At 36.8% G+C, this 26,499-nt stretch overlaps 1 protein-coding gene across 1 annotated transcript in view; it reads left to right on the top strand.

Moving 5' to 3' along the window:
- Positions 1-21,828, top strand: part of CLVS2 (clavesin 2) — a 54,123-nt gene extending 32,295 nt beyond the window's left edge. Inside the window, exons 3-5 of the mRNA XM_015858780.2 lie at positions 9,463-9,573; positions 11,122-11,342; positions 13,580-21,828. Coding sequence (XP_015714266.1) covers positions 9,463-9,573; positions 11,122-11,342; positions 13,580-13,667 — 420 coding nt within the window. The 3' untranslated portion in view covers positions 13,668-21,828. The remainder of the gene's footprint in view (positions 1-9,462; positions 9,574-11,121; positions 11,343-13,579) is intronic.
- The last annotated feature ends 4,671 nt before the right edge of the window (positions 21,829-26,499 follow it).

Below are 26,499 nucleotides of genomic sequence, written 5' to 3'. Positions count from 1 at the left end.
GGGTTACCTTATAGGAAGCCACATCTTTTCAAGCACCATTGTAAAGAGAAAGCACAGATGGGCAGTTCAGACTGAGACTTTCTTAAAGCTGGAAGGCTGTCATAAATCTACATTTTATGCTATGATGAAGATGTTTGAACACTTTTTTGGAACTGGTATAGTTTTTTTACTGCTGAAAACTGACCTTTTGAGAATTTATATGCTTCATACTTCAAGATAACTCAACTTTTAATAAAATATATTACTTATTAATGGATCTCAAGTCAGATATTCAATTTCCTTAGTAATTTAAAACTTAATTAGGCTGCATTCTAGATCTCAGTGGCTGTCCTTAACTGATTTTTCTTTAGTCAGTATCCTTCCAATTTTACAGTTCAGTTCAATTCTCAGGACTCTCATTTACATAGAGTGGCAGATTAAAATTGGATACTAAGAAGAATTTCTGCTTTTAGTGGCTACTGCACTGATGAAGATTAATTCCTCATAATATGAGAGAATATGGCTTAAGAAGTAACTCTTGAAGCACTGCAGTTTTCAATCTATTGTATTATTGTAAGCTGAAGCTGCTGAAGTGATGATCCAATTTCAGTGTGGCCTGTCTGGAAATAAATGTTGCATGTTTGGAGAGTTTTGGATAATAAAATTGTAGGCAACAGTTTATCTTTTAGGAAAAAATGGGATTATTTTGATTGGAGAATCGGTATTTTCAGCTCAATGGTTAGCTGCTGTCACAACAAAGAAGCTTGCATTTTTGCCTCTGTTCACGTTATCCAACTGCAGACCTGTGCGCTTCATTGCCTGTATAGGCAATATATATACAGTTCAGATGTAATTTCTTTCACATTTTGGCTGAAATCCTTAGGTAGACTCTGGTTCATCTGGGAAATTTGCAATAGGGGTAATATGCAAATATGGTACGGAAACCATAAGATTTGGTATTTGCTTACCCTGCTTGAGATTAGGTCTGCAAAATCCACTCAGTCTTGACCTCTTATCAAAAAATGTGGGTCCTCTGTGCAAGATTGTTATTCATCTCTCTTTCCTTGACTTTCTATCAATTTTTTGAAGAGGAACTGGAGAAGAAATATGATGAATATGTTTTTCTCTTCTGCATCACGGTACTTTCTCTGTATTCCTCTCTAAATTAATTTTAATTTAATATCTGCCTTTTCCTCCACTCCTGGGGAAACTGGCTGCCTGTGGCCTAGACAGGTATACCCTTCTTCTGGTAAGAAACTGCCTAGAGGGTCATGCTTAGTTGGTTGAAATTAATGGAGTTAACAGCTGGTGACCTGTTACAAGTGGAGTCCCCCAGGGATCAGTACTAGGGCCCATCTTGTTTAATATCTTTATTGATGACTGACATGGGGGGACTGAGTGTACTTGCTGTAAGTTTGCAGGTGACACCAAGTTGGGAGGTGGTGTTGATCTTCCTGAGGGTAGGGAAGCCTTTCAGAGGGATCTAGATAAGCTGGATCACTGAGCTAAGGTGAATGGAACAAGGTTCAACAAGGCCAAGTTCTGGGTCCTGCACTTTAGCCACAATAACCCCATGCAGCGCTATAGGCTTGTGGCTGAGTGGCGGGATGACTGTGAGAGGGACCTGGGGGTGTTAGTTGATGCTTGGCTGAACATGAGCTGACAGTGTGCCCAGGTGGCCAAGAGGGCCAATGCCATCCTGGCCTGCATTAGAAATAGTGTGGCCAGCAGAAGCAGGGAGGTAATCATCCCCCTGTACTCAGCACTGGTGAGGCCACATCTTGGGTATTGTGTTCAGTTGTGGGCACCTCACTACGACAAAGACATCGAGGCCCTGGAACGTCCTACTCCACAGAGCTCCTTTCCAGCACCTAACCTGTACTGATGCACATGGTTATTCCTATCCAGGTGCAGGACTTTACACTTGCCCTTGTTGAACCTCATAAGGTTCCTCTCCACCCAAGTTTACTTTAGCCTGTCCAGGTCTTGCTGAATTGCAACACAGCCTTCTGGTGTGTCATCCACTCCTCCCAGCAAACTTGCTGATAGCACAGTGTTTTTCCATTTGTGTGTAACCTTAATTTAATAAGACATTCACAAGCTGCCTAGAAAACGGACTTTTTTTCCCCTATGGGGATTTCCACATCTGATAATTGCCTATTGTAAAAAAACAGTTTCCATCACAGGAAAAGAAAATTGTATGGAAAAACCTATTCTACTGACTATCTCTTTCTGTTTTTCTGTTTTTGCCAATTTGAGAATAGCATTACACTTTGAAAAGGATTCTTTTTTTTTTTTTTTTTTTTTCCTTTCCATTATCTCACGTTCCAAACTGTCGAAGTGTTATGCAAAATTAACAGAAGAGCCAGGATTTGTAGCTGAAGATAAAATTCTCCTTGGAAAACAGAATTTTTTAATTTCCTTCCTTTCCATAATTTCCTTTAATTAAATTCTTCATTTTTCCAAATTCAAGATGAAAATTGAGCAAAGGGAAAAAAAAATACTCAAACCCCCAAACCCCTGTAAAAAGAAGAAAATATTGCATAAAGAATTTCACAAAATCTCTAACTGAGCTTTAGCTCCAACAAAATATCATGCAAAAAAACTCTTAAAGTTAATTTACAGAAACAAAGTAATTCTAAATGCAGAGGAGAGCTTTTATTTAAAATATTTTCTTTATAAAGTGCATGTAATTAAAAATAAATGACAGCGAGTGGAGTTCCTTAAAAATGGAAACATGAATTCTATATAGATTTATATACTGTCATATTTATATATAAATATGCACACACATTGATGTCTTTTAAATCACTATCCACATAATTAATCTCTCCAATATACAGTTTTTATGATTAACATATTGGAATGAAAGATGCAAGATTATTTGAAATTATAGCAGATACTTCAGCAAAAAGAGCAACGTTCTCACTGTATGGATATCATTTCTGTCTGTTCTCAACTCATTCAATTAAACATATTTCTATATGAGCTGTAAGATAAAAGGACTAATAGGAATGAAAAGGAGGACTGCCAAAAGTCAAATTGCCTCACTGGAAGCTTAGCAAAATGACAACATCCAGTTCTAGACAATTAAATCTTATTTGGTAGGAATGTCACTGAATGATGTTAATTTGCCTTTAGGTAGTACTCTTTTAGTTGAACAGAGTAACAAAAATTTATTTGGGCACTTTTAGTTTGTCTTAGAAATGGTTTAATGTTGTTTAGTGAAAATGAAAAACTTCAGCTGTGGGATAACAACATCTTACTCTTACAGAGGAAAATCATTAAAGCTACTCACTGTAACATATGAATATATCCATATATTTTTAGATTGGAGGAAATTTCTTAGTTAATATCTCTTTCATTGAACATTAGTTTTGATTCAAATTATGTAGATGTTACAAATATTTCAGAGATCATGAAAAACTTCACCACCTTTGAAAAAATCGAAACTTGAAAAATGAAATGTCTGTTCGCTTTTTCAGCAGTATAGAAGTAAAAGTGGTCTATAATAGATGACAAGTAAACATCTGCGTTAGTATCTGGAATATCTTTACATTAACAAAGTTTTGGGATTTAAACCTCACAAAGTTTAGTACAGAGAAATAGGGAGATCACAAGGTGAAGTCTCCTGTTGCTACAAACTGGAGATCAGCTTCTTCTTAATTTAGTAACAATTGTCTCAAAGTCTCTGACTGACTTTATAATCCTTCTAACTTGGGATATTCCACGATTCTATGAAAATGAGTTAGGCTGCTTATTCCCCATGTTTTACGTTCATGATTAGAGCGTCTCTGATATTTTTCAGCCAAGCTGTGGTCATGGTAAACTGTTACACTTCTGTTTGGGTTTCACTGTTGTCCTTTGTTTGAATGAGTTTTTCTTCATCTGTCATTTATTCTCTCTAGCATGGTTATAGATAGCATCTGCCTTCTGGTATTCCATAAGCCTAACAGTCCAAATTCTTCTGGAATCCTGTCTCATAATCATCCCACCATACCAGTGGATATAGTCCCAGTCTAAAGCCATGTCCTGAGCACAGTTACATTTTTTTTGTTTTTATTTTTAAGACTTTGTAAATACTTTTGTCAAGGATGGATGTCTGCAGGAAGTTTGGTATTAGAAATGCTTTATTTTATAATTCCTTCTATGAAAATTACAGTTTAGGAGCAAAAATTTTCTTTTGTGCACAGCAGTGGGCCTTTTTTCCTTTGCTACTTCAAATCTTGTAGTACCAAGGAAGTGAAGCTTTAATTTTACAGTCAGAGCTTTTCTGTCTCTGATTTTGCGTAGTTTCCTCCTTAACATACTGAAAATTAAGTTTAGACGTGCTGCAACTTTCATCTTACTGAACGTTTCAGTATTTTTCTCATGGAGCTTTCCATTATGAAAATACTGTTTGGGTTCATCATAATTTCTTTTTTTCTCTGAAGTGCTCAACTTTTTTGAATAACTGGAGGAGATCTGAAATTTTCATCTTCACAGATAACTCTTAAGTGACTTTTAAGATATTAATAGTTTAATATGCCACCTTTGAACTTGTAATTTTTATTTCAAAGATACAATTTTCATGGTTTTTACCCTGTAGCCTCTTGTTGCCCGTGGATGCTATGACCTGAATTCAGCACAGCACTCAAACGCAGCCTAAATTCAGCACAGCACTCAAACATAGTCCTAAGTAAAGCATGTGAGTGTGTTTGTTATAATTGTCTATACAGACCATTGAAGGATGTCTTGAGACTGTCCACAAAAACAGTTTCACTTCCCAAAAGGACAACAAACCCTCAGAATCGAACCCCAGAGCACATGTGCCTAAACACAGTGTTATTATGGTAAGGTGTGTCTGGACAAGCTATTGGTGGTGGGCAATGTGCTTATGCAGTCAAGATGTGGCTGGGCTGTAAATGCCTCTCTATGCTTTCAGTAGTCCCAGTTGTGACTGGAACTCCATTTTTAACAGCTATCAAAATGTAGATTATCTCAGTACTGATTTCATCTGGGGGAACGAAAATATCTGGGGGTATTTAAATGCAGACACATTTTATGTCGAGACGAGAATACTGTGACTTTAAAAAGCTCTTTTATTTTTCATATTTTTGTTGTCTCTTAGTACAATAACAATGCTCACACCACTAAGAAGACTTGGATACTCAATTGGAATGTGTCTCTTTCCTCCCTTAAGTACTGCTGATAATATTGTGTGCTGGTTTTGGTGTCATTATACGTGCTACAGATGTTTCTTTGGGCCGTCAGTTTCTTTAGAGAAGGCCAGGATTCCCTCTGAATCCAAGGGAGCTTCTTCAAATCATGGTTGAGCCTAGCACAGGTGGGATGTGGTGCAAAGCAGGAGGAAACCTGGCCTCTCAGTGTGTGCTGTGGTAAGATGAGACAGCAGCTGACTCCTTGGGAAGAAAGTGAAGGGAGACAGGTCTTACGAATTGTGAGAGGAAGAGAAAAAACTTCTGTGTGTGAGCAAAACTCTGCTGTCAGGGTTGGAAACCCAGAAAAGTAGAATGTGTTGGGCCACAACTGACCTGGACTGGAGATATCAGAGGGGAGGTCAGTTACTACCATGCAGTGGCAGTCTCCCAGTCCTGCAAACAGGACTATAGAGTAAGGCTGCACCTCTTCCTGACAGCACATTGTCAATTGTCATTTATGTGCCTTGTATCAGAAGGAATACAGGCCTGAGATTCCAGGTACCTGTCTGCCTCTGTTGGTGGAATGGCTATATCACAAGATATCTGGAGTACCTCTTATTGTTGTTTTTGCTTAGCAGTTATAGCTTATTGTGAATGCTAAAATCCCCGTGTTGTGTATATATAATTAAATCTTTTCAGTGCTTAGCTAATTCCCTATCTAACTTATTACTTTTCAAGTAAAATGCATGGCTTGCTTTGTAGCTGATCTCCATTTCTTATTTTTTTTTCTTTTCTTTTTTTTTTTTTTTTTTTTCTGGCATGGGATATCTTTCACTAAAGATTTGTTTGATTCATAGATTACAGGTTTTTCTGTTGAAATACAGTATGTCTAGAGAGGCAGTTGTAACTACCACCATACCTGTGACTTAAGCTACATAAAACCAAATCAAAACACAACACACAAGAGTCAGTGATTCGGAAAAAATTCTTACCTGCTGTTTGTGTAGGATGGCCATCTGTCTGGCAAATCCCAGTGCACTAGTCAGAGAGACTTGAGAAGAGACAGACAACCTTCTAACACTTCTTTCTCCAGCAGCTGTTGTTGATTACTCTGCCTTATTTTTTGTTTGTTTGGTCTTATGTGCTGATGTGGCTAGGTTTATTTGTTTGTTTGTTCTTGTTTAGTTAGTTAGTTAGCTTGTTTGTTGTTTTTTGTTTTTAATCTGCATTCAGGATATTTTGAATTCTACTCTCAGTGCTGCTGATAATGCTAGAATATTTTGACCAAGTCGGTCTTTCTCATCCTGGGCCTAAATTTTTTGGGTACCCACTTAGGACTGAAATTGGGCATGAGAGCAGTCAAATAAAATGCTAAATATCCAAGAACTTCTGTCAGGTTTGGAAAATGCCTTTCAAATTACTGAAAAACACAAGATGAGCTGCTTGTAATGTCAAACGGCATGTCCTGTTGGGGGATCATTGCAGGCATATTCACAATCGTCCATGTAAATGGATTCCAAGATGAAGGAAAATCCTAAGTGTCAATGTGGTACTTTCTAAACATACTCCATTTATCTCTTAGAAATGTACTGTCTCCATAAATAACCACAAATTGTCAGGGAATCCGTTTTGAGAACACAGTAGAATGCAATTGCTGTTGGCTCTCTGCTGTGTGCATCTGTGCATAGCCTATTGAGATCTTTTCATTAAAAAAATTGTTAGTTTCTGTGGGAGGCATTTTTTTCAGCAGCAAAGAATAAACATTCCATAGCTTTGTGTGGGTAATTTTGGGGGTACTTGTATTAATTTAAAAAGCTTATAAAAAGTATGCAGGAAGGCATTACTTTTAGAAATGTCCTGTTCAGTTTGTTGTTTTCCGTATTAGATTATAAGAAGTGTTTGATCCTTGCAAGCCTTAATATTGTTACCAGTGTTAATTCTGAAGATACCTTCAAAGACATATAGATGGCACTAGCAAAAGATATCCTCTGCAGATATAGTGATTGTTCTTTTGTGTATGCAGCCTGCTTCACAAGGCTTTATCCACTTCCTTGCTGGATAAACCAAATACAGTCTTCTATAGATGAATGGTATCTCCTGCAACAAAAGGTTAAGGTGTCATCCAGTGATTTATCCTTCCCAATGGATTCTTTGGGTTCCTGTGATAGGGTCATAATTTACTACCTTTCATATATCAGAGGTTGTGTTCTCAAAATGGTGCTTGGGGATTTATGATATTGAACAGGGTGAATTACATGTCAGATTATCAACCATTCTGTCTGATATTTAGTGTTGGCAGGAAATGAGCATTTAGGAAGTAGCACAGTCTTCCAGTAGGATTGTTTTATTTCAAGGCTTTTGGTAATGAAATATTTCTGGAGAAAATCTTCCAAATAGACTGTTAATCACATTGGCCATCTGTGGCCATATAGGTGTTAGTAGTATCTGTTTTACCTGTCAGCCTCTCTGCAGAATATTTTTAAGGTATTGCCTGCTTGGTATTAAGCATTTCTTCCTTGAATCCACACACATGTTGGAATTACAAGGTAAGTGGCACAAAGTAAAAGGGTGACAGAGAGAAGGGAAAAAGGAGATACTATATTAATCACATAGATTGAGATTTTCAACAACGGAATCTCATGCATATGTGTGTCTGCATTTGTCAGTTCTGTATAAGGCACCTGCATATGTGCAAGACCATTATATCCTTATTCTGATTACAATTTTGCATTGTGCCATGTTGCTTGTGAGCGGATAAGACTTCCTTGGCTAGGAATGCCTACCAGTATCTGAATGGCACTGTTCAGAGGATCAAATGGCCTCTCCTCTTTTTTGCAGCAGTTCTGTACAGACTTGCAGAACTATGGAGGTTTCTTGGCACATATACTTTTTCAAAGTATATTACTATCTGGAGACATTTCATTAAAGGTTTCCTTCCTGCTTTCCTTATTTGACAGCTCTTGCTTGGTTGATGTAGCTTTTTTTTTTTTTTTTTTTTTCTATTTTATTTATTTATTTTTACTATGTTCTCTATGACCTTAAATCAATATGCTTCAAGTGGTGCTTTGTGGGTTATATCCAGACTGGTGGATACTTGTGTATGTTCTGCTATCTTATCTCCAGAAGTGATTAAAAAAAAAAAGTACATTCATACAGGTGGTCCTGACAAAATATTTGATTGCCTCATTCCGAGCTTCTGATCCCTCTGACACTGGCCTGAATCTGCATTATTGCAGCCATGCAAGAGCAGGAGATGTAGCTGGCAAACTTGTTGTCTGTAACTGTATTGTCAAGCAAGAGATGAGAACTGCTGCTGCTGTAAGGAAATATGGTTTTGATGTAAGTGACTATTGTGATTGCCTGGGATGTGTATCACATGTTGAATAAAGGTTCAAAAGAAGGCCATTCATTTAGTAAACTTGTATACCTGAACATCATAAAGGTTCTGACATAACCTGAGGAAACAAAAAGGGAGGCATTCATCAGATGATGAAAGTAGCATCAAATTATGCCTGTAAGTCTAGGCAACGTGGGAAGCAGCAGCAGCTTATTGCATTGCTTGAGAGTATGATCAATCAGGTGAAGACAGAATCAGGACATGTGATGAATTTGGCAATAGTATTCCAAGACAGAGTGTTTGCCCTCTTCAGATAGCCAGATCCTCTGGCATATTCTCTTCACTTAGAAACTGAAAATGTGAATCAGAAACTTTACTGGGGAGTTATCTACACTTCGTGTTTTTTGATCAGAAAAAAAGTCATTTCTTCAATACAGATATTCCATCCATACCTTTTCCCAGAAGGCGTCTGACAACATGAGAAAAATTATGGTGCTGGATATTGTGTAACACATTCATGCATGATGTCTAATGTATACTGAACTTTTTGAAATATGAGAAATGCTGGAGACATTTTTAACAGTAGTTGAAGTCAGAGGGACTATTCTGGTGCTCTTCAGTGACACTGGTAGTGATAAGTAATGAAAATTAATACAATTCTAGAGAAGTGGGAAGGAGAAAAATGTATTGCGTAGATAAATTATGGACAAATGTGTGTTCAAAGCATTTCTATAGGCTAGAAATACTGTGTCTGTTCTTGTTTTTTGAATGTCATAGCTGTTTCATTACAGTTCTTAACCAGTCTGCTCAAGATGTGTTGCTCCTTGGTACTGAAGGCTGAAACACACTGAAAGGATGCTGTTTTTGAAAAATATTTCTTTTCATTTAAGTTATAAAAATGAAAGCATTCAGCATTAAAAAGAAAAAGAAAAAAAAAAGTGTGGTGCTACTTCTGCTAGCAAGTAACTCACGTTGCATCTATTATTATTTTTTTCCAATGTACAGGACAGTTTTCCAGCTCGGTTTGGAGGAATACATTTTGTCAACCAACCATGGTATATTCACGCCCTCTACACTGTTATACGACCCTTTCTAAAGGAGAAGACACGAAAAAGGGTATACTTCTTTTTCATTCTTTACTACCTGGTAATTGTAGTCAGTAGATGTATCGTAATATACATAGATATACATCGGCTTATTATTGTTGGAAAATTTTTAATTGCAATTGCAATTAATTTACTGGTTTTACAGACACCTGTAACTTTATCCCTCAAGGACACTGTAAAGCAGTGTTTTTAAATGTATTTTTACATACAGGCATATGATTCCTTCTGGGTTATGTAATGGTATTGTCAGTATTGCAATTTTTATAAGGAAGTTGTAGCAATAACATTTTGGAATGATTTGTGTCTTTCTTTTATGATAGACGTATTAATATCAAGTTCTTTTCTAGTTATTTGATATTAGTATGAAGTAAAATACACAGCTGGTGCACAGTAGCTTGAAAATAGTCACTTGAGCTAAAGTCAGTGAAAGGAAATATGTGTGCATGTGTCTGTGCATGAGCACGGGCAGTTTCTCTGTTGTTGCTTAATTTGCAGCATTTGCATCAGTGCAATTAAATTAGAGCTTGGTGGCAATAGCACATAGAATGATATTATTTCTGTAACAAGAAATTTGTCATCCAGCAAAACATAGCATTCCATTCAAAATCATTACAAAGAATGTGGTGATATTTTTTGTTTGTTTGCTTACAAGGTCAGGTCTCTAAGGAGCTGTTTTTTTCTCTGCAAACACAGTCTACAAGGCTACAATGATCCTTGGTGTTTACCTATTTTTTACTGTCAGATTATGCTTTGGAGGCCTCTGGTATTCACAGATTTTGAACTATAGACTACAAAGGTTTTTATATAATATCTGTTATAAATATGTAAATGAAAACTCATTATGCAGGATACAGTTGCACTTCATTGACTACAGCTTCAGCAAAGAACATTACAGTGCCAGATGTGTTTGAGACCTATCTTAAATCAAGGACCTTCTATCAACAACTGGGAAGTACAGTATACCTCCTGGGTTTGTTACAAGATTAAAAATAAGCGACAGGGCAGTGGAATATTTGTGCAAATCAGTTAGGTATCTAAATATTTATTAAGACATCTGAATCAGTGGCTGTTGACCCCAGCTTTTTCAGCCTATCCTTGTAGGAGAGGTGTTCCATCCCTTGGATCATTTTTGTGGCACTCCTCTGGATGTGTGCTTCAACAGGTCTGTGTCTCCCCTGTCCTGAGGATTCCACATCTGGACGCAACACTCCAGATGAGGCCTCACCAGCACAGAGTAGAGGGGCAGGATCACCTCCCTTGACCTGCTGTCTATGCTTCTTTTGATGCAGCCCTGCTTAAGGCTGGCATTCTAGACTGCAAGGGCAATCCTTAGGTTGCTTGTCCTGCAAACATTAATGCTTTAGTTGCTCTGTAGGTATATGAACATTGACTGTACTTAAGGTAGAAGTAATGTGTGCCTTGGTGGCTATCAATCACTGTTAGCTCAACATAGAAATAATATTGAAACTGTACAGTATCATGTAATAATGATGATGTAATTTGGGCTTTGATGATTTTTGTGATACTGCTTTGTTTTTATCTTTTTATATAAATACAGATATTCCTTCACGGTAATAACCTCAACAGTCTACATCAGCTAATACATCCTGAGATCCTGCCTTCAGAGTTTGGAGGAATGTTGCCCCCATATGACATGGGGACATGGGCAAGAACACTGCTAGACCATGAATATGATGATGACAGTGAATGCAATGCAGACTCCTACAATGCTCCAGCAAAAGATATAGAAAAGGACCTCTCTCCCAAGTCCATGAAGAGGTGGGTTAAAGATACTAAGGTGATCATGGGTAGACAGGTGGATATAAGGGGAAATTAACCCACCAAGTAGCGTAAACCTCACACCGTGGCACTGCTGCAGCTGCCTCAGTAATTGTATTTAGTTTGTACACCCATGGCTGTCATGGCTGAGGCATTCAGATGGAGTCACAAGGATTTGCACATCTAACTCCACAGCACAGATGTCTGGACTGACCAAGTTTGCAAATTATCTGTGTATAGTTTTGGTTCCTTGCCTCTGCAATGGGACTTTGCATTACAGCTCTGTCCTATTGTGATCTGTGAGAATATATTCAGCAATGTCTGTAAAGTTGTTTGGGAGACAGAAATAAAAAAGTTATGGATTTACACAAATACTTTCCCTTTTATGTAACATGTTTTATGTTCCCTTTTGTGCATGAATTGCTGAATTGGAAGACAGTAAATGTTGATTTAAATTGAATGAAATCTAATTCTTCTTCTCCTACAAAGAATTTGTTCTCCTGAACTGGCAAGCCATAGGTCAGGATTTGTGCAGTTTCATTTTCACATCTGCCATAGAATTGGGAAGCTTGGAGGACCTGAGAATTTATGGTCCTAACTGCCTCCCTGGGAATTTGAGTCCAGGTTTGCAGACTTTTCATCTCTTCTTCAGATCCACAAATGTGGAATGGAAACTGGTTTCCCAGATATTGGCAGCCTAAGAAGGCTCAGTCTGCTATTAGTACTAGTATTATTCAATTGGGAATTCTTTGAAATTAGTATGCTCCCACAGCATTTTTTTTATCTTGATGAACTGGATTTTCTAGTACAGTTTCCCACCAGCAAATTTTAATCAGCTTTGAACAGTTCCTTGTAGAGATTTAAAAAAAGCTTTTTTAATTCATTGGTTTAACTTTTTCCCTGTTGAGCTGACTAACAATCTAGATGATGGTTGCTATGCAGTATTAATTAAAAATTTTTAATTGTGTTTATCAGAAGAGAGACCATCAGATTTTTAAAGCTGATTTTCTTGACTGTTATTATTGTTAGAAAGTATCCTTGTATTTAAAGTATTCAAATAAGGTTTGATTCAGATGTTTTTCCTTGTTTGTTTTTTTAAATGTTTTCTTATAGTTTGCGGGAAAAAACGAATCAACTCCTGCAAGCAGCCTCATTCATTGGCATCAGGGGATCATTCTAGAGTGGGATATTGATAATATGTTTTTATCTTAAATTCATAAACCTTTTTCTCTGTGCTGTAGACATTCAGATGGGAAAATCTGTAGTGCTTCTTCTGGTAAAAAAATTGTGCCTACATTATTGAGATGCACACATGTTCTAGTCATGTCTTTGCAACATTTCCTTCCTTTGGAAGGAAGAGAGATTTGCATCTCTAGCATGAGATTCATCACACTTTAAAGGAAACATCTATCAAATGTTTCTTTTACTGTACCCTAGAAGTGTCTGTTTTTGGACAAGTTTGTGACACGATGTGATACTCATTCTTACCACTTCAGACTTTGTTTCCAACAGCATATTTTGATTTTTCTGGATGCTGGGGATTCTTCTTTCTCCCTTGCAAATGGCCATTGCATGATATCCATACCAGTGTCATGCTTCTGTGCTGAATCAGAGAATCTGGAGAAGGTTTACAGTCATCACTGAATTTGCCCTTTTGCCATCCTTTTCTGCTGTGTTTAACTGAGCTGACAAGTGAGTCTGACAGATGTGTTCACTGCTCCAGAAATCCTGCTGGCCATGGCAGGCTTCCCCAGGGTTGGCTCAGGAGCATGCTCTGTTGCATTAAGTGCTGTTCGGAAAAGGAACAAATAGGCCTCTAGCTAATACATGCCACTAATTGCAGCATGCCATTAGCCATCTGGGTCGCTGAATTATACCTTCTTTACCAGACAACTGCTTTCTGGTAGAGAGGGTCAGTACTTATGTCAATACAATAGACAGCTTAGTTTGCTCTTTGTTGTGTGCAAAGGACACACTTTCCTTCTCTCCTTCACTGAAGAAAGGATCTTCTTTTTTGCACTTTTGGCCCCTATTTCCACAAACCAACACAGAGCTCTTTAAATGCATGTATCCACTCTTTAAAGGTATTTTCTAAGCATTTGCAGTGGTTGGATGCTCAAGTGTAACAGTATCATTGTTTTTAACTCCAGGCAGAAAGGAAAAGCAAAAGAAAGCTGAGATATACATTCATTTGTTTTCATCTAGAAATGTCAAATAAGCATGTTCCCCTTTTTCAGGTCTCAGTCGGTGGTGGATCCTGGGGTGCTAAAACGCATGGATAAGAATGAGGAAGAAAACATGCAGCCTTTGCTTTCCCTTGACTAACAGTTCTGAGCATCAAACGTGAACTGAAGTGGAAGACACTCAGCAACAAGCAAACCATTGGGAAGGAGTGTACCAGCTGGAATCCTATTTACTCATGTTTATGTAGCATAATGGAAGCAGGCATAAGATTTTACTATTCTGCCTGAATTCTGGATGCCCTGGGGTGAAAAAGAAGAGAAGAAAGAAGGAAAATAACTTAAAAATAGGAATCAATAATTTATTATGTAAGTGCCAACTTGTTTGTAATTACAATATAATCTTCCACTTTGACTTTCTAAGTTATGGTAAACAAAATGCTATGAGTGACTACTAAACATGTCAGTGATGTGCACTGTACAAAGGAGTAGAAAATGTGCATGCATACACACATGCGTGCACACACATAGAGAAACACATACTGGACAAGAAAAAGTATCAAACCAACTAAATGTTGTCCTTCTTGTAGGAAGCCATACTGCAGCTAGTATATTGACTGCAATATACAGTATATTCTCTGCAATGCTCAGCAGTGTGCAAAGATAAAGAGCAATTATAAGAACTTGGGGATGCTGTAACCAGTCAAGTATTTCCTAAATGTAGGAATTTATTGCCAACTAACTTTGTGGCTTAGAATTGTGATTTAGCATAAACCATGTAGCATTGTGAAGAAGATAACTGATGAGCTGGAACCAACTCTTTGACAGCTTTGATGTTTGGCTGTATGAGTCTGTGTGGTTTCTTCCTTAACTTTTTATTTACAGTTTGCAAGTAACCTGGCTTGTTACCCTAATCTAGGTTCTGTAATGTGGGCTATATTGGAGTTATTTCTCTTGAATTTTGGGTGCACGTCAAGAAGTTTTTCAGAACTCTCTTCTCCCTTGTAGTGAGAAAATAATCCTCTAAGTTCAGTGCAAGAACCAATGTTTGAAGGTAAAGCCTGGCAGCAGAGTTTAAAAGTTAATCACTGAATCCTGTGCATTGGGAGACTTGGATACACACATATATATATTTTTACCAATCTCTGACAAACATAGAAGGTGACATTGTTAGACAAGAATATTTAATCGAAGGTTTATACAGGAAATCATACCTATTCAATGTACTCTAGATATATTATAGATTGTATATTGAGATGTCATGATTAATATAGTACAACTTTCCATAGAACCACAGCATCCCACACCAAGCAAGGATTAATACAAATAAGTTGTAGCCAAACACCTCAGCCTATGTATTTGGGGCACTTTTTTTTTTGTTTGTTTGTTTTTGTAGTGTAAGTGTATACATTTAACATGTGCTACAATGGAAAAATATGTTTTACCTCAAAAGAGCAACAGGTTTCACTAGGTATTAAGTTAGCTGAAATGCAGGGGCTGTGTAATGGTTGTTGTGCATTGATGTGAGTGCAATTTATTATATACTGAGACAAGAATACATCCTTTGATCTAGACAGGCATTTCTTATTAGGGCTAACTGCGATCAGGATGAGATAGCACAGGATGCTAACCTAAACATCCAGATAACTGGAGATATTGCAACAGCACGTCTGAACAATGCAGTCATTTATAATATGCTCAACAGATGACCACTAGGGAGGCAATAGCTCATAGGTACCATGCCTCTGAAGCTCTGTGGTAAGAGTTTCCTCCGTCACTTAAGTGTTCACTGAAATTTCAAAATTGCTGGTTATAGGTCACCTCTCCTTGCTCAGAATGATTCCAGATTTAAGAATTGGTGGATTCTGGAGAGTTAAGAGAAATCTTGGAAATCTCAGAATTTATCCATGGTGGCAACTTTGGCATTCCTCAGTGCTGAGATAAGCCAGTCTCTTCCAGCATCACCCTTGATTAGCTCAGGCAGTACGTAGATAAAGCAGTTCATTAGGAATACTGATAAATAAAATATGCTTCAACATGCATATTGCAGAAACTTGTCTGAACTAATAATCTCCTTTCCACTCTCTTATTTTTATTTTCATGACCTGTTATGAAATGCAAAGGGAAAAGATACAGAGCCTGAACTTGAGAAGTATTAATCAGTGGCAGTTGCAGAAAGGGTGAATGGGAACTTTAGCTGCCTACATCTTTGCAGTCTGTCCTACAAGTTTTCAGTAGATGAAGGTACTGTAATACTACTTCCACACTTTGATGGGCTTGAAAATATGAAGAGTTCTTATCTACAGTTTTGTTCTATTTTTCATGAATCTTGTAACATCATGCTATTTAGGTAGAATATATCTCTAGAGTATGTAAGTGCCATATTTGAATGTATGTTATACATTCCCACATCTATGGCTAGTGGAATAGTATATTGCTGTAGCTGATTCTTAAATCCTTGTTAGATAAACTGTAATATCAGTAGAAATGTTCACTTTGTAAGGGCTCTGGGATTTAGTCACATTTGTGCAAACTGTGACACAATAGTGATCAAAGTCTTCATGGATGCTTTTGTATACTTGGGCCAAACATTGGTGTAAGCCTGCCCAGCGCTGACTGTGGATTATACCAGCTGTCTGGACAGAAAACGCAAATGCCTCTTAATCCTGAAGAGTATCTTTGTACAAAAGTATATCTGCTCAACTGTATGAAGCTTCTGCATACCAACTGATAAATCTGTTTTGTTTGTGAGTTCTTTATTAGCTGTAATTTATGTAATGTTTTCTGATGCCTGATTTCAGCTTGAAATTAATGAGCATTAATTATTATTTCCAGTTAGTAAAAGTAGGTTATATTTGCATTATTGGGTCTTCATCTTTCACCAAGAACAAACCTACTTTTTCAATAAGATCCTCACTGTTAAGGAGTTGGGCTACAGGTCTTCTTGGCTACAGTTTTATTTCACTGAACCAAATTCTTGCAGTGGTAATTGCAGTTGTGACACTGGAAGAAAATCCAAAAACAGATGAGAAAAGCAATTTTTTGTCACATGCTCTTGTTATTCTTTGAATGCGTTTCTCTTTTACTCATTAGAGTACATAAAGGGTTTCCTTCTTTCCCTAGCTTGTTGTAGAAAATCTTTATAGATAGGTCAATTTTTAATAGCTGAAATTTGGACTGAAAACTTTTTCCAATCTTTATTATAATAACACTTAATGTTGAATTTTTATAGCAGAACTGAAGTGCTAAAAATAAAATTCAAATGTTTGTGAGGGTCATTTTTATTTCTGACCTTTGTTGTATATTGGGTAGAATAAATCTTGTTGTGCTTACGCATGCTGATATGCATATCAGAAGAATCCTGCCATATGAAGGACTTAGTGGAAAGACTGGATTTACCTGTTCAACAAGCTAAGTGAAAAAAATAAAAATGAAAATAAAAAGGAGAAAAAAAGTGTCAAATAGATTTAATGCTTTAGGCAAGAACAAAAAATGCTCTCTTAGAGTCTTTTCAATGACAGACTTTATTGAACATATACGGAAAAGTCATGGAAACCTTAATGCCCTAAAGCTCCTTGATTCTATAATCACATTGTGCAAGTCTGTTGGCCTTATGAAGACAGGTAATCAGTCCCACTTATCTCCAACAAACATGCAGGTTCCCAGTAGGTAATAGGTGTATAATAGCTTTAAGAAGCCTTTCTTTACAGAAATGTAAATTTATTGTATAGCATATTTAAAAAGATGTTTTGCACTCTGCAAACATGAGATGCCTATCACTAAAGATATTTATAATGGTATACATAAACAACACAGAGTTAAAGAAAATAGGTGTAGAATGGACCTCAAGATGTCAGCTGTATTGTTGTGTGGAAGAGCAGATTTTCTTCAGTTGTGTCTCTCTTAAAGAATTGTTTTTACATTGCATGGAATGTTCTTTGTATCATTTAAACACAGACACAGCAAAGCCTAAGCACAATATCTGACAAAATTGTAACTTGATGGTCTCATGTTAATTTCTTTTATTATTTATTTTCATTATTTCTCTTTGGGAAATTAAATACTTTGCCAAATGTAATCCTACCATTCAGAATTACCTGGAAATCAATTTGCAATAAGCTCTTGTCAAGTCCCTGTTAATGTATTATTTTTGTTACTGGTGCATTGAATTTTTCAGATTTTTGAAAAAGTCACCTTTTGAAGAAGGTATACGCGAGAAAAGAATTCAAAATAAGACTTCAGGATTTTTTTTAGAATATTAAAAGAGGACTGTCAGCAGGGGGAAGCTGAATTTGTTTTAGATAATTTTTATTTGCCTCTGGGGAAAGTCCTTTTGAGCTATCAACAAGGTACTAGGACAAATTTGTCAGAATATCAGTGTGAAAAACAAGGGAAAAGATCTCAAAGAATTGTACTGAAAAAATCACATGGCTAGCTGTGTAATGTTCTTTTAATGAAAGGCATTATGTGAGAAGCTTCTGTGCATGCGTTTGTGGTGCTGAGAATAAGACTTTTATCCAAAAAGTTCAAAGCACGCTATGAAATCAAGAAAATAGTAGTTATCCCATTTCTCAGGTAGCAATATGGAAACAGGCAGAGATGTTCAAATCTCAATAGAAGACATTCATATTGAGTTTACGTATGGCAAAAGCACTGCTTTGATCACTCAGTCTGGTTTGAACTGAAAGAGAGAAAATCTTTTGTGTGAGAAGAATGTCTGGCTGTTTATTCCGTCATGCCCAGTTTCCTTAGAAATGTCCTAAGCATTTTAGCTTGAGCCCTTTGCAAACCAGGGATGGTTTCCTTGAGTTATATCTGAATGTATGTGCCTTCTGCTGAGGAATTGGTAAAAAAGAGCTATGTCCCCAAGATGAAATAACATTTTCTGCATCTAATCGTTGAAAAACTTTTTACTGTTGTCTGCCCAATAGAGAACTCTGAACTTGCCAAGGGAGGATCTCTTCATCACAGCTTTGAACAATACTAATTTCCTGTTAACCATACAAGGAACACTGACATTTCATTTGGAGGCATTCTTAAGTGACCTCCAGTGAATGTGCAGATTAACTAGATAGGACTTCACATTCTGTATTACCTTGTAACTCTTAATGATGCTGTTTCAATGGTCTGTATTCAGCACATTAAATTTGACATATCATTCTGTCTGCATTTCAGCTTCCATTTGAGTGGGAAATTTTTCCTATCAGATTTTGGGATCTTAGTTTCTTTCCTTTATGTAAGTCTGTTGTCACAAATACAGCACTGAGCCCTGATGGAATGTGCAACTTGCTACTTGATTTTGCTGTTTAAAAAACGATGAGTTGTTGTATAGTGGGCATTGGTGCAGCTGAAGCATAGGTCACAAGCTCACAGTAATTTGTCTTTCATTCACCAAAGTTTTGTGTATATAAACTGCTTTGTTTAATAGTGGATATATCAAACTCAAGTTTAGAACTGAAAAAGAAGCTTTCTACAGTGAGTTCAAAGTCTGAGCTGGTGATAATTTTGCAGAATTCATATAGGAAGGAAACACTGCTCTAATGGAAAATGTGGATGTTCCCTTATAGCATGCTATTCATGTTAAAAAAAAATGACCAAAGTGTTTTGTCTATGGGAACTCTGGTCAGGCAACACTTGTTTCTGTACTGACTGCAAACAATAAGTACTCTCTAACAAAGGTGTGACAAATCTATTTGATTTTGGCAAATATGTCAATTTACTGGAAAATATCTCAACAGCAGACAAATCATGGAAATTAATTAGGATTTGTATTTAATATGGAAATACTGCTGTGACTCCTTAAAATGCTGCTATGTCATCAGTGATGCACAGCAATGTTTAAAGGCAAGCATCTCAAATGGGGTCCCTTGATTAATAAAAATTTAAGGAGAGAAAACAGAAAGGGAAGAGATAAATAGAAAAATGATAAAATGCAATTATTAAGTACAGAAAATGGCCTGTGATAGAAAGCTGGAATGGCAAAAATGATGTGAAGGTCTACCACATATTTTACGAGCAGAGTTCCCAATTCTTCCCACACTATTTCACTGGTATTGTTATAATGGAATTTCCCAAATCTTCAGAAGATGCTTCTGAGCATCTTGTGAAATCACAGACAAAGCAGTTGAGCCTGAGAACGACTAAACGGTTCAGTGCTTGCCACCAGATTCTCAGCTAGAGAGGAGACCCTGGCTGACTGAGACTTGGGCACCTGTAGAAAGATGCAAACTCCTGTGCCCTGCCTGGCTGAGGAAGTCACACAGGAAGAGAAGGCAAGGAGCCGTACACCCAAAAATATAGGTGTGAGGCCTGCAGAGTAAAGGACAATGGGGAGGTGGAAGTGAACAGAGCAGTAATTGGAATACAGTGGTGAGAGAGGCTTTCATTTTCTCTATAATTGATATTAAAGAGTCCTTATGTAGCCCAATGTCAAATCTGCCATGAGAAGGGTGGAAAAAAAAAATATTTCTCTCTTTTCAAATCAATTGTGATTTTGATGCATTTAAACCTGATTTCTACAAGTCCCTGCTGCAGAGGAAACTTAACAGGAGAATGGATTCAAGTCTGTTTTGCCCTAACATCTGTATCTGCTCCTGTTATGTGTAGAAGGCTGTGAGCATAAATGGTACAGAGACCTCCCCTATACACCTTGGTGCTATGTGATAATCATGCATCTTTCAAGTTGTTGTGAATGGTGTGTCCTGTAACAGGTCTGCTGGTGATATTAGTAGTAGCCAGAGAGGAGATGATTTAAAGGAAAGTAACAATTTTAAGCACTACACTTAAATCTAAAAATACTAAATTGGTGATGGTTGCAAGTGTTGCCTAAGATTAGAATGAATTAAAGATTTTCAGTGTTTGGTTGCATTGTATCCTTGATGAGACTTAGCGTGTAATCAGTTTCCCTAAAATACAATTTTCCCCGAGGTTCCTGTGCATCTTTCATGCTTCAGTGGCAGAACAAATTAAGCAGTAGAAAATATTTTAAAGCTGTGAATTTGTTCAGATGGACACTTGTAGAATACCTAGCAGTATTAAAAATAAGTAAAAATGTTTTGCAGGTAACTAGGCTTCAGCTTGACAGTAATGTCTCTTAAATCAGTGGGCTCTAGCATTTTCATGGTCTGTTGTATGAAATGTACCCTGCTAACTTTTCCCATATGAATTCATTCTTCTCTTACCCCTTGCTTTCCACAACATCTTGTTTTCTGTGTATAATTCATTCTGTGTATAATTGTGGAAAACTATAAAAATAAACAAACAAACCATCAACCAACAAAACACTGACAATCTACAGACAGGAGCTTGAAAACCATTATTTAAAATATTTCCCTTACAGAAATCTCTGGTGAGTGAATATCCCGTCCAGAGTGAAATGGAAGATGAGAGTAGAGCCTGACTTCGCCATAGATGAATACAAAGAAGATTATACAAAGATTTTTGCTAGGAATCCATAAAGGTGTAGATAGACAATCACTTGAGACAGCTCTTGTGATTTAAGGTGTTGCCTTCTCATGGCTGCTAATTATCACTCTTCAGCTAAGGATTACGGCCCCAACAATTAAGCAGCAGTAGATTATAGCAGTAGTCCTTTTCCAATGAATGTTGTGAACTACTCTCCCTGCCTGTTGATTCTGCTTTCACACACATGTAAAAGCATTCGTGTAATCTATTAAAACATCCTAGAGGATGGTGATTAGTAGCTAGTCATGGCAACACCTAAAATTGCAGAAGCTAGGTTGGCTATCTGTGCCTTAAGCCTCTCTGTTCTCTAATACTTGTGTAGTAGTAGCAACTGAATACTTTCAGTTTTTGTTTGTTGCATGCAGTAATCTACTTCAGAGCCCTGCAGAAAAGCCTATAGCACCACATCAAGAATTCAGAAGTTACAGAAGTAATTTACAAACAGTGCTTGTATCCTCAGGATAAATTTTGTTTGTTCGTTTCTAATTTAGTATTGTTAGGACTCAGGGGGTCTGAGATTTGTAAAGTCAGGACAAGTCTATCAATCATGTTCTCTCTATGTATATTTTCATTAAGTATTCTATTTTCACAACTTGTTGTCAGTTTGAATTTTATTCTTTGACCTAGTAAGATTGTTACTTATGATCTGTTGTGTTCCAACCTAAAATCTGAAGATTAAGTAACTTGTGAAACATGTCACTCTTTACAGTGTATATTTAAATATCATCAGTTCTCTGTGATCAGTGGGCTGCTTTGGAGAATACTACTACTTTAAATCACTGTTGGATACTGAGGAAGAATAACATTCTGTTAAATAAAATATGACCAAATGAAAATTAAAATATGTATATATTTTTGTGTTGTATTTGGGAGTGTTTGTCTGGCTTGCTAGCACTTAAAGAAAAACCCATATGTGAAGGACAAATGTTAATTGACTGATCTTGACTTGATTTTTACAGGCTTTGGAAAAAAACCTATTTCTTTCTGTCCAACGTTAAACTTTATACAGCTAACACATTACACCTTCACAGTGATATGGGTAAAGTGCAACATGCCCAGTGAGCCCATACAGGGGATCTGGTTGAAACCTTTGCTTCTTACCAGAGGAGTCGAGGCTGCAGGCTGGGAGGAGGCCCAGTTTTGTGTTTGGCCTAAAAGAACGGTGTTGCAATGGGCACCAACAATAGAGGAAGAGGGTACAGGTGTGGTGTCATCAAAACAGGTAGTTGGGAAGAGCAATCCCACTAGATCCCTAATGGCTAATAGAGCTAAGCTTTTGCTGTCAGGCACCAGTGTTTTTGTACAAGCTAAAGGTCATACACACCTTCCAACCAAATGGAGCATCAATGTAGATCCAGCTTCCATGAAGTCACAGAAACTTACCTGGAAAATTAATTACTGGTCACACAACCTCAGCAGGCTAAAATAGAACTCTCATAGCATAGGTTACAGGAACACCTAGTGGAAATGTGAGCAGAGAGATTTATTTCAAAATTAGTGGTGTTTAAACAACACTGTAAACCACAGAATTACAGAGGTTGGATGTGACCTCAACAGATCACTTAATCCAATCCTTCTGCTAAAGCAGGTTCCTTAGAGTATGTTACACAGGAAAGCATCCAGATGAGTTTTTGACTCCGTGACCTCACTGAGCAGCCTGTTCCAGTACTCTGTAACTCTCAAACTAGAGTTCTCTGTGGAACTTCCTTTGTTGTCATTTATGTACATTGACCCCCATCCTGTCACTGGGAACCTCAGCACCTGAACCCCAACTGACAGTGTTCCTTCCCCTCCAGATAGATTACCAGGCTCTCAAACAATTATTCTCCCATTGACCTTGCTGTTGAAAATGCTGGAGATTAACAACCAAGAAATGTGTATATGGATAAAAATATGTTATATTGGTCAAAATAGACAGAATATTTTTTTATGCTACGATTCTATTCATATCTATCTGAAAAAAAAAAAAATTACTAGTAATAGTAAAAATTATTTACTATTAATAAAAATCATTCCTAAAATGTTACAGCAGTGGTAATGATAGAGGATGCAGTTAATTATACAATTTGATGGCAATGTTTTTTATTTCAATCTCTGAAAACCAATACATTTCCTTAATAGGCGTCACTTCTTCATGAAGCAAAAAATTTGGAATTAGACTGATTTTACCATATCCAGTCCCAGAATCCCTGCAGAAAGCCTAACCCTGATAAAGAAGCCGGGGTTTAGATGTTGGTCTTAATGGAAACAACATATATATCAAAATCTGATTTTATCTTGATGTACTAACTGAAAAATTGCAAAATTGAATATGAAATTGATTTTTATTATCTCTATTGACATAATGCTGAAAAATTGCAACATTCAAAAGCTTACAGTTCATTTTTTTACTGCATATAAACTTTCACAGTCCAGACCACAATTCCAACAAACATGAAAATAACCTGAAATATTAAAGTGATCGGCATAAAACACAAAGCACAGCTGTTCATCAGACTATCAACTGAAAATTTTCTAGTTATTAAGGCTTTACATTCGTATTAGGTCCTCTTAATTCTTGGATAACAAAGATCCGAAGTAAAAATAAGCTAAAGTTTTATAAGGACCAGCTGAAGAAGCTGGGGTTGTTCAGGCTGGAAGAGGCCCAGGGGAGCCATCATTGCTCTCTATAACTACCTGAAGGGAGGTTGTAGTGAGCTGGGGGTTGGCGTCTTCTCTTGTGTAACTTGTGATAGGACTAGAGGGAATGGCTTCAAGCTGTGCCAGGGGAGGTTCAGGCTGGACATTATGAAATACTACTTCTCTGAAAAAGTGGTCAGGCAGTGGAATGGGATGCCCAGGGAGGTGGTGGAGTCACAGACCCTGGGGGTGTTCAAGGAATGTTTAGACATTGTGTCGAAGACCATGGTTTAGTGAGAACTATTGGTGATGGGTGGATGGTTGGACTGGGTGATCCTGTGGGTCTGTGATTCTATGATTCTGTGAAATAAAGCATCTTCTTTTCAGAAAACAGCAACAAAGGAGAAAAGATACAAGGCTTATCACAGATCATGCCAATCTCTCTTTATTTCATTCTTCATACATATTACTTTTCTTCTTTAAAATAATTAGACCCGTGCATTGCACCAGCGTGATCTTGTCTGGCCCCATGTACAAGCACATTAAACCATTATAACATCTTGTGTCATTGTAGTGCAATTGTTTTCAAACTACTTCAAAGCATTTGTGGACTAAACTTGATAATGAAATAATTTTACAGTTCTGAAGAAAGTGTTTGGAAAAATCCTTCCAAGAGATATATCAAATACCTTGTTCTTCAAAGGGTATGGTTTGCTGTCACTTTAAGGCATAATGGCCTTAAAACCAAAAAATGAAATCTAATTAGCAAAATATGCATATATCTGCTAGAACATCAGCTGACTTAAATAAGCTTAAAAAAGCTGACTTAATAAGCAGTCTTGCGATGAAAACTTGACTTTGGCCAACTCTTTAGTTCACAGTATCAGAATACTCCACACTGTAATGTTTTGATAAAATGCAGAGGGAAACCTTAGCTCAGTGTGGATTGTTTAAAATTCAGGCCAGCATTACCTTAGATTCATCTCAAGTCAGAATGCTTGTGAACGACATACTTACACCTTTTTTGGGGGTGCATATTAATGGAAGCTTTCAGAAAAGACATGAGTTATTACCACTGATTCTTTGCTTCTTTATTAAGGTCCATTACCTTTAATTTTTCTTTGATGATGTCCCTACATTACAAAAGGAAGTAGATGGTCCACATATTTATTCTCCATTTGTCGCCAGCATCCTGTCTTCTAATTTTATCAGTTCTGAGGTTTTGTGGTTATTTTTTTCACAGAAAAGTGAGGAGATAAGCTTTTTTTTTTTTTTTTCCTTTTCAAGGTAATTAATCAAGAAATGTTTTCATAACTCAGCAGCTGTAGACATTTATTTTTGGTTGTTTGATTTTGAAACCTCTCCCCCCTTCCTCCCTGTTTATTATTCAAGGATCAGCTGTTCATAATTATTAAATATAAGCATCTCAGCTATGTGCAATGATACCAATTTTCTGCCTAGTTTCCCTTTCCTGGAAACACCTTATCAGTGCACTATAAAACCCAGTGACAGCAATTTACATCTCTGCATAGATAGTAAAATGCATAAAATGTTGCTTTGCTTGAGTATTTTCCTCTGGAAATAATTAATTTTTACCTTATCATCATTTTCCCTTGCGCAAAAAATGTGCAATATTAATATAGTTTTTTAATTTATTTTATTTAAAAAGGAATTTCTCTATTACAAATTACTACCAGCAAATGTGTGTTTTTTAGATGCAACATCCAGGCACCTGCTCATTGCATTTGTTGCTGCTTGTTTATAGTGTAATTTGTGGTTGTCAGATTACTGAAGTGAATTTGTGTTATGGGCTGAAGTCACTAAATAATGGGAGTCCATGAAGGCTGGTTACAGAATGGATGATGACTTGGATTTGAAATGTGCAAACCTTTTTCTTTTTTTTTCCTTCTTTTTTTTCCCCCCATAAATGATATTTGATATGGTTCTTAGTCTCTTGAGGAATTTTTGTCACATACCCTCACTGAGTATGGCACCCTGGGGAGAAATGTATAGGTACTATCAGAATAATCATTTTGGAAAGTCAGAGAATGTAACTGTCAGCTATCTTGAGATCAAAGTTTCCCAAAGGGACATTTTGTGTTGTGACAGGTCTACCACAGGCTTATAGTATGACTGGTGTTGATTTCAATATTCTAGTTTGCAGTTTTTATGTGCAAGAGCATTTTGAGTAAAATGATATGTTAGCCTTTGGTTTTCCTTTTCAAAATGTCTTTAATTTTACAATGATTTCATGACATATATAACTACAATAGTTAAAATGATTTCATTTCTTGTTGGAAATAGTATTCTGATTACCAATATTAAAATGATATTATTATTAAAGAGCCTGAATGCTTAACATTAATTTTTTTGAAGTAAAACTTGGATTATATTCTGTTTGATTATGTCAATGGATTGAAACTAACACAAATTCCCATGGAAAAGGAATTCTTAGATTGGAGCTGCTCTATTGTTTAATTTCTGTCAAGAGAAACCAAAGGCGGTAAACATATCAGTTATTTTCACCGATGCAACCAACAAAGATTAGAGAATAAAAGGAACACTGTAAGTTACTTACTTGCTGATTTCCTGAACTAGAAATATAATCAGATAATGAGCTCCTATGCTTCTAAAAATTTTAGCTAACGCTTGCACCTGCTCTATGTAGTAGAGTAAGTAACTCATCCTTCTGCTTTATTACCTGTATAACATCTACAACCATGGTGTACATTTTTTTTTCCAGAGCAGAGCAATAGTGCTTAATTTCATGCTTTTTGAATTTTGTCTATTGGTTCAGTATCAGAGATCAGCAGAAACTGCTTGCACCTGCATGACACAGAGAGGGAGGGAAATATTTTAAACTTTTGAATTTTTTCCTTTAGTAAGGTTTGCTT

The sequence above is a fragment of the Coturnix japonica genome, chromosome 3, assembly GCF_001577835.2.
Source record: "Coturnix japonica isolate 7356 chromosome 3, Coturnix japonica 2.1, whole genome shotgun sequence".
Classification (NCBI taxonomy): Eukaryota; Metazoa; Chordata; class Aves; order Galliformes; family Phasianidae; genus Coturnix; species Coturnix japonica.
This window is presented reverse-complemented; position numbering and strand designations above follow the sequence as displayed.